We start from the raw sequence: 10,859 nt of genomic DNA, 5'->3' as shown, positions 1-10,859 counted from the left end.
TTATTAACTTATAATTAATGCGTATTTTTTTATTGTAGTTTTTTTTAGTTAATTAAATTTAAAACTAATGGAATATGGATGGATTTTTAAAGGGAATATATATTTTAAATTAATGCAATATAATAATAAATTGGATAATCCATGTCATATTAGTTTGCCAAGTCACTTTATTATTGTGTACGTGACTTTTTTTCACCCATGTGGCATTGTCTACGTGGCATTTTTAGGCTAGCCTTTTAATAATATTTATAGATTATCTCTTGTGTACCTTGTAAATTTGCTCTAGTTAAGGAAGGGTTTGGTTAGGAGTTAGAATAACTGTGTAATTTACCCTGACGTCTGATGCATCAATAAACTCACAATTTACACAGAATCTAATCTCTCCCAACTACAAGTACTTGTTTCTCTCTTCGTCGCGTTTATTTGTTTATCAATTTCATTTTTTCTTGTCATTCAATAACAACCACCATAAATGGTCTTCTCCACTCTCCTTGGTTTTGTGTCAAAAACAAAGGTAAACAATTGATCGAGAAGAAGGGAGTATCCATTTTGTCCGAACTTTTACTTTGCCTTCACAAGTACTTCCTCTTTTTGAAGTCATATAATACATTTGTTTAAAGAGTAGCTTTCATGAGAGACATTTTCTCATTTATTTGTTACTTTTTTTAAAAAAAAAAAAATCAAAGATAAACTAATGATTAAATACAAGGGGTAATTGGTTTCATTTTCATGATCTTAATCGCTTAAAATACTTTAATTTAATTTAAATTCTTTTTTTATTGAAGGAAAAGGTCTATTCATCATTAATAAAACGCTAGACAACACTTACAAAATATTGGTATAATCGAAAACAATTCTAATAGAAACCAAAGGACAAGTTTCTCTTGTAAAACTTCGGATCTCAAAACATGATATGACGATTCGACTCGTTCTTGTATCGTTCTCTTCATATAGCTTTTAAGGGGATCTCGCAAATCATATTTTAAAGAATAAGGAAGCAGAGATCTACCGCAATTCCATCAGAGAAACGCGGAAATCTTTCTTCCGCAGGAAGAAACCTCTGGAGAAAGGACGCAGCACCTGTTGCGCCTCTTCGAAGGATCGCAGCAGCTGTTGCGCCTCTTCCCCAGCTCTTTTCTGTGTATTTTCAGTTTTTTGCGTGATTTGTTTCCAAAGTTTGAGTCATTCCATAACTCTTCATATTTTCTAGTATAAATAGGGACCTCCGTCCCACATATTTTTCACGCGAGTGTCAGCCCTTATCTTCTCCCTTTGCATTCTAAGACCGTGTTCTAAGCTATTGACGTCTACGTGCTTGATCAATCGACCACGTAAGCTCAGATCATTCTAAGTACCAGTCACGTTGCATAACCGACCAATTTGACCACTACACCATAATCAATTCAATCAATTTAATATAAATCCTCTCACGAGGGCACTTTCTTCGTACATTCGAGTCGAGCAATCACTAAAACGTTAACTTAGTTAATCTCGTTTCGTCAAACATGTAAGTCTGAGGGTGTAAATCTCATCTTTATTACTGTATTTTATTTTTGTACCAATTAATGTAAAATTTACGTCAAAAATATATTTAAAACCGACTTCTAAAACCCCTTTATTAAACTGTTTTTACGGATTGACAAAAGACAGACGTCGAGAAGAAACGCAGCAACTGCCGCGTCTATTCGAAGAGTCGCAGCATCTGCTGCGCCTCTTCCTGAGGCTGCCGCAGTTTCTGCCTTTCTTCTTCTTCTTTTGTTCTTTGGTAATTCGTCTCTTTTGTTTCGTCTTTTCTTATTTTCTTCTTATTTCATTCATATAAAATAATTCTAACATATTTATAATATCTATCACGCTTTATTTCCGACTTAAATCCCTAATAATAAATATTTGCGGGTTTTCGTCATTAAATCGAACCCGGATTTTGAGAGACTCGATTCGTTGATATCAAGTTTCTGGAATTCGACTTTTGTACATGTTTTCATTGCTGTCTATCACGTCTTTCGCATCGTTTCCATCTTCCTAATTTAACCTAATTCATTTTAGTTCGTTTTAATTAATTATAATTCGTTTAATAAGTTTTAATTCGTTTTTTTATTGTTTTTATGACAATTCCATATGTAAATAATACGCTAAATCACTTTCATCCGAGTCAAATATCCATAATCAATCATTAAATACACCAACGAGCATTAACAAATACGGCTTCAGAGCCAGAACTCAATCTAGGAACAGACGCAGTAACCACTGCGCCTCTTCCAAGGGACGCAGCAGTGTTGCGCCTATTCCGGATTAAGTTATGTCTCTAAACTTCCGTTCTTGCTTTGACCTAATTCTTTAGTTTACGTATTAATCGACTAATAATCGTAATATCACCATTAATCTGTTTGTTTTTTAACCTATTTTATTTTCTCTTGTTTTTCTCAAATTATCCGTCTTAAGTATATTTTTGACGTAAATCAATCAATCCGTTGTAATTATTGTAATTTTAATTATGCATAACGTCTTTTTACCATGACCAATTTCTCATTCTTAAATATTTAAAATGTAAGACTACTTGTAATTTATCAACTAACATCTTCTCTAGAAGGAATAGTTGCGAGCTTTTGTTTTGATTATACAACTTTAAACTGAATTCAAAGTTTGAATCTCATAAATCATGCAAGGAACGTTAAACGTAACAAGACTTTTTTTTTTGTTAAATTACAATCTCCCCGCCAACACTCGTCATTCAAAGGAAACTGAAGATGACGCAAACATTAATAGTTTTACGTTACTACGTTCTAGATTATGATACTAATATGATGAGTTGGATTAGTTTATTGATACAGTCTAACCATTTGAAATGTAAACGTGTTGAATTTCACTATAATCCGGTAGTTAGCTCAAAAATAACACAAATTCTTTTTTAAAACGGATGTATCCATCATAAACATAAGACATATACAGTATTCATAAGAAGACAAAAGCAAGATGCATGAGAAATAGTAAAATATTTATCTTATATACTCGAGTTTGATGATACTTAACCCATTTTAATGTTAAGATAAATATCACGGACTTAAAAGATACTAACTGCAAAAATAATTCTCTCTAGCATTTTTAACCTATAGCTAGCACAAGCTTGACAAATTCAAGATAATACATCGTAAATTTGACTAGACATTTTCTTAATACTCAAGTCTTCCTTTATTTGCTTGTATATAAATACCAACTCTTTTTGTTCTAAAACTAAAACATCCAAACTTTCTTATTCTAATTAATACAAACAAACGACATAAATTATCACACAATACATCTTCATTAAACCCTACAAAGATGGAAAAGATGAGTATCCAAGTTGTGTTGGCAATAATGTTGGGAATAATGTCTATCTCAATGCCAATAACACCCTCATCGGCACAAAACAATGGTCTTTGTTGGAATAACATCAACAAGTGCATCACGGACCATGCAAACAGGTCTGCAGTCGAACCAAAGTTCGATCCAGCTAGCCCGTCGTTTAACATCACTGAGTTTTTGTGCTGCCCTCTTATGGTTCAAACCGCGCAAAATGATAAGGAGTGTTTTTGTGTAATTGACGCCGTTGTTCATCAAGACCCGTCACTTGCATCCAATGTTACTACTTTCTTGTCACTTTGTAGCATTGTTGATTCTGTTGCTTCTCTTGACAACTTTTGCCTTGGTATGCTATTGCACTAGTTTTTAATCAAACTTTTCATTTTGTTTTTCTTTTCATATGGCCATGTTTTAAACTAAGGATTTTCTTTAATTAGATTCATAATACGATAGTGATCATATGAAAAAATCTTAACTCTTAAGCGAGACTAACTCAAATTCTTAATTACATTAAACAACGATAGTACTAGTAACTAATAAGGATATTTCGTCGTTTGTATGTCTAGGCATAGCTCCAACCCCGGCTGAAGCTCCTCTATATCCCGCCGTCGAAGCTCCAATGATGCCAGTTTTGCCCCCACTCTAGGTAAGTTTTGGGGTTTATTGCTTAACCATAATCTTATTTAATTATTATTCCGAGTATAAGCAATTAAGCATATGCCAATTGGTTATTACTAATACATAACTGAAAAAAAAAAAATCAAAGTAGTATGTGAAGGTAGACGACGATACATATTTACTTCGATTATTAGTAATACCGACAACATATTTACTTCGATTTGCAGGCTAATTGGAAGTCCTACAAGCACGGCTAACACATACAGTATTACGGTTACGTTGGACCGATTGCTTATTCATTATTTCTAGCTTAAATCATATTTATTGTAACATATTTTGATATTCGAATAAACGGAATAAGGCACAGGGTATTCTTTTGAGCCCCTACATTAGAATTCTGTATAGATTTCATAATTCAAATACTTTTCAGACTATCCTTATATTGTACTTGAAATTTGAGATTATTGATGTTATATAATGAATAATGTGCCAATGAATATATTCAGCTCTGTTCAGCTTGATAAACTTCATTTTTAAAGGTTTAGCTCAGTTTATTTTAAAATGCAGTTAGTAATTTTATATAGCTTGTTGTTACTTGTTATGGACCTAGCAATATCAAGAATGTTTTGCCAAAATGGGGTTTTTTCAGAAAGTAATAATAAAAATAGGTGGGTTTTGAAAGTTATTACCCAAAATGGGTCCACGTCATCACCGAACCTAGGCTCGTATTCAAGTCGCTCTGGCGGTAAGCGACCTTACACAAAGTGACAAATTATGCTAACCAAACCTGTTGATCTCGTTTTAAGGCAAGTCGCTCTGTGGGGGGGCGATTTGAGCTGAAGTCGTCTTCCCCCAAAGCGTCTACCTGAGTCCAGTAACTGCCTTAAATGGCCAAAAAAAATTTTCTCACCCAGATGTAAGTCGCTCTGTGGGGGGGCGATTTGAGCCGAAGTCGTCTTCCCCTAAAGCGACTATGTGAGTCCAGTAGCTGCTTTAATTTTGCCAAAGATTTTGTTCTCACCCAGAGTAAAATCGCTCTGTGGGCAGGCGACTTGAGCTCAAGTCGTTTTCCCCCATGACGACTTGAAGTTGTTTACATATCAACAACAAAAACAAATGTTCTTGCCCGAAATTGTTCTCCATATTTTTCTTGTTCTCATTCTTTGACAACCAAAGAAAGCATCCTCATCAAGAACAATAATGCACAAAACAAGACCAAATGAAAGTTTTGAAATGACATAAATATTACACAAACCAAATTGTTGTTAACATTTGATACAAACCAAAGTAGCTTAAATCTTAGACAAACTAAATTGTTTTAACATTTGATACAAACCAAAAGGAGCTTAAATATAATACAAACCAAAGTGTTTTGCTTAACTAGAAACATAAAACTACACTACTATCTTCTAACTTGGCGGCGACTCCTCTTTGATCTCCTTGGTTGAGACGATGATCCTTCCTCATTTTCCGCTTCTTGGACGGGAGATAGATGAGTAATGTGGTCCACTTGTGTTGTAGCATGAGTTGGACTTGGGTGAGGAATGTTTGGTGGTTGGATGAGATGTCCAAAATGTGCACTTTCCAAACAATGAAGAGTAGTATTTTGCATGTCAAGTAGCAAATTTCTATAGCTAGGATCCATTTCATGAAGAGATGTATTTTGCATGTAGTCGGTCACTTGATGGTAGATATATGAATGACCACCCGCAAGAGTGTCCAAGTCAGCTGCACTAGGATTGTAGTGATGCTCATGGAGGTATTTGTCAGTTAAGATCCGATTTTGAGGACTAACAATCCGACGAGTATGGTCCCGATACCATATCATGTATGGATCATGGTGTGACATGAAACCACCATAAGGAATTCCTCTACCCAACAATTTTTCCTTCCTATTATCCCACTCATTCACATAAATGGAGAACTCAGTTGCATAGTCCCTTGTCTTGCCTCGTTTATCAGTTTTATGAAGTAAAGGCTCGGTGTTACAATTGGGAGGTATTGTTTGATGCCATCCAAATTGCCTAACAACCCTATTAGGTAGGTGCATCTCGATAATCTCAAAGCATATCAATGGGGCTTCAACAACCCACTCCTCCTCATCCTCATGGCAAATATCGGGAAGATATTGTAGGGTCTCTTGTGTATAAGGTTGCCAAGTGAATTATGTTTCCGTCAATTTATCAAACATATCTCTATATGTCACAAGACCAAGCCTATGATCCTTATACTCTAAAAAATGTGACTTTGACAAGAGCAGTGACAGGTAAGAAACGGGCTCCCTTTAGCACATTATTAAAAACCTCAGCCAAATTGGTTGTCTTGATTCCATATCTAAGGGCACCACCATGACACATTGACCACTTTGACAAAGGTAATTTATCTAAGTCTGCCCTTGCTTGTACATTAAGTTCATTGATCTTTGCTAAACTAGTATTAAACTTGATGGATTGATGCTGAAAAGCTGTCCAACTAAACAAGTCTTTCAACGCCTTATTTTTGAACTTTGAATTGATGTTGGATGCATGGTGTCTTATACAAAACCTATGATATGCAAATGGTTCCTCCCACCCACTCCCATTTTCATTCATGGCTTTCATGATGCCTGGATGCCTGTCAGATATTATACAAAGACCACTTCGTTGTGTAACCAAACATCTTATACATGCCAAAAACCAAGACCATGTCTCCGTAGTCTCCAATTCAACAATGGCAAAAGCAAGAGGATATAGTTGATCATTGGCATCAACACCCATAGAAATCATAAGCACACCTTTATACTTGCCATATAAATGAGTCCCATCAATTGTAATTATAGGGCGACAATGAGGGAATCCCTTGATTGATGCTCCAAAAGCCCAAAATACCCAGCCAAATATCACAACATTTGGATCATCAGTTGGATAATTTACAAATTGAACAACAGTACCGGGATTAGCTTCCTTCAAATCTTCAAAGAATCGAGGAAGCAACTGGTATGATAACTCCCAATCACCAAATATGTCGGCAAGAGCTTTTTGTTTAGCTTTCCATGCCTTCATATAACTGATCTTGTAGTTATATTTATCAATTATTATTTCAATAATTGCATTTACCATCAACCCCCAGTCTGCCTCCACAATATTCCTAATGGCATTACTAATGAAAGTTCTTCTCAAGTTTCGGTGGTCTATAGGCATGGTGTCTCCTACACATGATCTCTCATGACCACCATTGTATCTCACAATTGTAAATGCATCGGAAACCAATTTTTTTTGGAGGGCTCTTAATGTCCAACTACATGATGTAGGTCTTCTCCCACATTTGTATGTCACAGTGTGAGGCTTTGACTCATGAATTTTGAAACTTTGATTCACCCTCAAATTATACGATGTAATTGCTTCCGTCAAATATCTCTTATTAGGAAATGTTTGACCAACAGAAAATTCTCCCCTAACATCATATGGGACAACATTTTTCCAATTAGCCCAATTATTCCCTTGTATTTCATCAAATTTAGAAATACTAGTGAATTCCGGATTTGGGGCAGTGGAAGACACATGATCAATGTCTTCCTCATCCTCATCATCCTCATCACTAGCATTCTCTAGTCTTAAATCAACATCATCCTCAACTTCATCCCCTTGAATATTACCGTCACCTACCTCTACTCCGATATTATTTGTTAACAATGACACATACCGATCATCACTCCCTAAACCTTGTACATTATGCGTGGGTGACATAAAATTATTGAGAAAGATTACTGTCATTTAACATCCTAGTAAAAGACACATTCGGTACTACATTTGCATTACTCACTTGAGGTTGTTGAATTGGTACCAACTCAACATAAATGTCCATAGATCCCGCTTTTGAATGACATATACTAGCCCACATCGCTTGTAAAGAACGGTCATTATTGAGAGAAACAACCTTAAAACATCCAAGACTAGGAAACTTCATTTTCAACACTAATTTATACTTACTACTATCAACACCAATGGTTGTGTATACCTCATTGTGCATATCATTGAAGCTCATGTTACTATTAGCAAAAATAAAAGACTCATTTCCACCTACATAGCTTACACACCCATCTCCTTCAACTATTTCACCATCCCAATAACACAATAAGGGAATATGACTCCTCTCCATAGCTATAACTAAAAAAAATCGAACTACAACACTAACAACCACCTAAATTCAACACAAACATGAAATATATGGAATAATAATCAAAAACTAGAGTAAATAGCTACTCTAATCAAGTACTAATTAAGAAAGTAAGTAAGCTAATACCTTCAATATGTTTCGAATTTGCCCATGAAATACCCAAATATTTGTTTGATATGGCTTAGAGAGTAATAAATTGTGTTTTAATCAAACCAATTGACTGATTTAGAGTTGATTTTGGGGGAAAAATCGGATAAATAGAGTTAGGGTTCATTTGGGGATTTTTTTTTTCGAAATGAATGATGACAGGTAGGGGAAGAGAAGAGTTAGCGTGTATAGCAAAGGGTTAAGTCGCTCTCCCGGTGAGCGACTTGAGCTCTTCTCCAGCTTCGCAAAAATCGAGCCTACGTGGACCCATTTTTGACAATAACTTTGAAAACGCACCTATTTCGTTTATTACTTTGTTAAAAAAGGCCATTTTAGAAAAAAATTCCAATATCAACCGGTATCTAAATGACCTAACCCGATAACATTGAGTTGAGACTTTTGACTGACCCGAATTGCAAAACTGGAATGTGAATAAAAGTCCGAATTGATACAACTCGAGACTACATTCATACCTTGTTTGTTTGTTGTTACTTTTTGTGCCAGTCATCCGGAATTGCGCCGTATGAGTATTTTTCGTTGGAAGTTTCTTTTGTTTATGGGATTGAGTGATTGACCATACAAATCCTTGGCGGCTTAAAAGTCAAACTAACAGGAACGTAAACAAAAAAAAAAATTACTGTATACAATTATAAAAATATTCAAGATTGGACCAAATCGGACCGAACCGAAGACCGAAAATAAAAATTTAGTGGACCGAAGACCTAGGGGTGTTCATTGGTCCGGGACCGGACCGGATCGGACCAAATTCTCTGGACCGAAGACCAAATAAGGGTTTAGAGGTGAACCAAGGACCGGACCATATTAATATTGGTCCGGTCCGGTCTGGACCATAAAAACACGTAGACCGGACCGGACCGAACCAGATGGACCAAAGTGGACCAAATATTATTGTCATTGACATGTTTAAGCATATAAAACTAAAACTCGAGAAGTTCGTAATGATCAAAATAAACAACATTATTTTCTTACGAGATTTAACTACATAATTACACATCTTATAATACGTGTAAACAAAGTAGAAAATAAAATCAATAATATTACAAATTTAAAAATTCTTTTATTACATAACTTCGGTCCATGGTCCGGTCCGCAGTCTATTCGGGTTGGTCCAGGACCGGACCGAAGACCAAAGTAGAGTAAATAGGTTGACCGTGGACCGGACCAAACAAAATTCGGTCCGGTCTGGTCCGGACCAAATGGTTCGGTCCAGTCTGGTCTTTGGTCTGGACCACTAAGTGAACAGCCCTACGAAGACCGGATCTAAGACTTTCGGTCTTGGACCGGACCAATTCCGAAATATTTGGTCTGGTCCGGTCTTGAACCAAAATGGACCTAAAATTAGTTTCTTCACTATTTCGTATACGATAATTACGTTTTAATTTCGCTAAATAAAATGCATTTAAATTATTTGACGACTCTTTATGAAGGAAAATGAAAGGGCGCCACCGGGTGACACCCAATTTGGGCGCCACCCTCTCACATGGGGTGAGTGGGAACCCCTTCAATAAACAATGCTTTTGAGAGGGTGGCACTCAATTTGGGCGCCACCTATCACTATCCGAATGAAAATCATTGACAATACTAATTTATAATGACTTTTGAAGATAAACTATTAATTTGATTCATAATATTTTAATGTTTCATGCGTCATTAAAAACATGAAATTTGGTTTATTCGATCCGGACCTAGATTAACCAGTCTTGGACCGGACCGGACCGAAGACCAAACCTTGAAAAAATGAGGACTGAGGACCGGACCAAAATAATTCGGTTCGGGTTTGTCCAGACCAAATGATACGGTCCGTTCCATTTTTCCGGTCTGGACCTAAATTTGCTAACCAAGAAGTCTATATTAGGAATATTCTTGGATTATCCTCAAACAGAACCTTTGCTCGTCCCGAGTAAAGAGGTGATCAAAACTATGAGCTTTATTCAAACTAATCTAATAATATAGCCGATATGAGACAATTAGCGGATCTCACTCCGCCCCTTCAACTCACAACAAGACACCTATGAGGTAAGATGCCTTCTTGCAAGGCAAGGCGGGGCTTGCCAAAATGGTGATGCATTCTAACATTTAAGCACAAAACAAGTAAAGAATGCATCTACAAAAAGAATGGCCACTTTCCTCATCTAAGTGGCGGAAATCACCAACAAGGGAAGCAATTCAAGGGCACACACTCCATTATAGATATTGGTTCTCCTAGTTACTAAGTCCAAGAGGATAAAAACAAGTCACCTCCAAGTTGTGTTAAACTAGGGCACCTTTATCCACAGTCGCTAAATGCTTTTGTCAAGAGCCAAGTCCCTATGGTGTTAGAAACACTGTAGGATGGCGGAATTCTCCCTCTTGCTTAGACAAGAGGAAGGATCGTCCCATCTCCACAATTCAACAAAGTAGGATCATCAAAGGATAAAAAGGGCTTAAAGATACATTAGTTTGATTGATAGTAGTTTGCTTTTTGGGTTTGTTTTCCCCCCATTTTCATAGCATTTGACTATTAAGATCATGCCATTTTTTATATTTGGCATTTTTTCAATTTTTTTGCATTTGCTTTGAACTTTTTTCAAAGTAGCCCC

The 10,859-nt window shown here is 36.1% G+C and overlaps 1 protein-coding gene and 1 long non-coding RNA gene across 2 annotated transcripts; one reads left to right on the top strand and one right to left on the bottom strand.

Annotated features, from left to right (window-relative positions):
* Positions 1–3,259: 3,259 nt before the first annotated feature.
* Positions 3,260–4,370, top strand: LOC141658935 (uncharacterized). Its single transcript, XR_012549535.1, has 3 exons — positions 3,260–3,685; positions 3,906–3,985; positions 4,185–4,370. It is a non-coding gene; the product is annotated as an uncharacterized LOC141658935 (long non-coding RNA).
* A 1,812-nt stretch (positions 4,371–6,182) lies between these two features.
* On the bottom strand, positions 6,183–7,682 carry LOC141588558 (uncharacterized). The gene has a single exon (XM_074409994.1). The coding sequence runs from the start codon at positions 7,680–7,682 to the stop codon at positions 6,183–6,185; it is 1,500 nt and encodes a 499-aa protein (XP_074266095.1).
* Positions 7,683–10,859: the final 3,177 nt, after the last annotated feature.

The sequence above is a fragment of the Silene latifolia genome, chromosome 6, assembly GCF_048544455.1.
Source record: "Silene latifolia isolate original U9 population chromosome 6, ASM4854445v1, whole genome shotgun sequence".
Taxonomy (NCBI): Eukaryota; Viridiplantae; Streptophyta; class Magnoliopsida; order Caryophyllales; family Caryophyllaceae; genus Silene; species Silene latifolia.
This window is presented reverse-complemented; position numbering and strand designations above follow the sequence as displayed.

Bases quoted from the DNA above. Each gene is read 5' to 3' on its own strand.
- LOC141588558 (XM_074409994.1), bottom strand. From the start codon at position 7,682: ATGTCACCCACGCATAATGTACAAGGTTTAGGGAGTGATGATCGGTAT.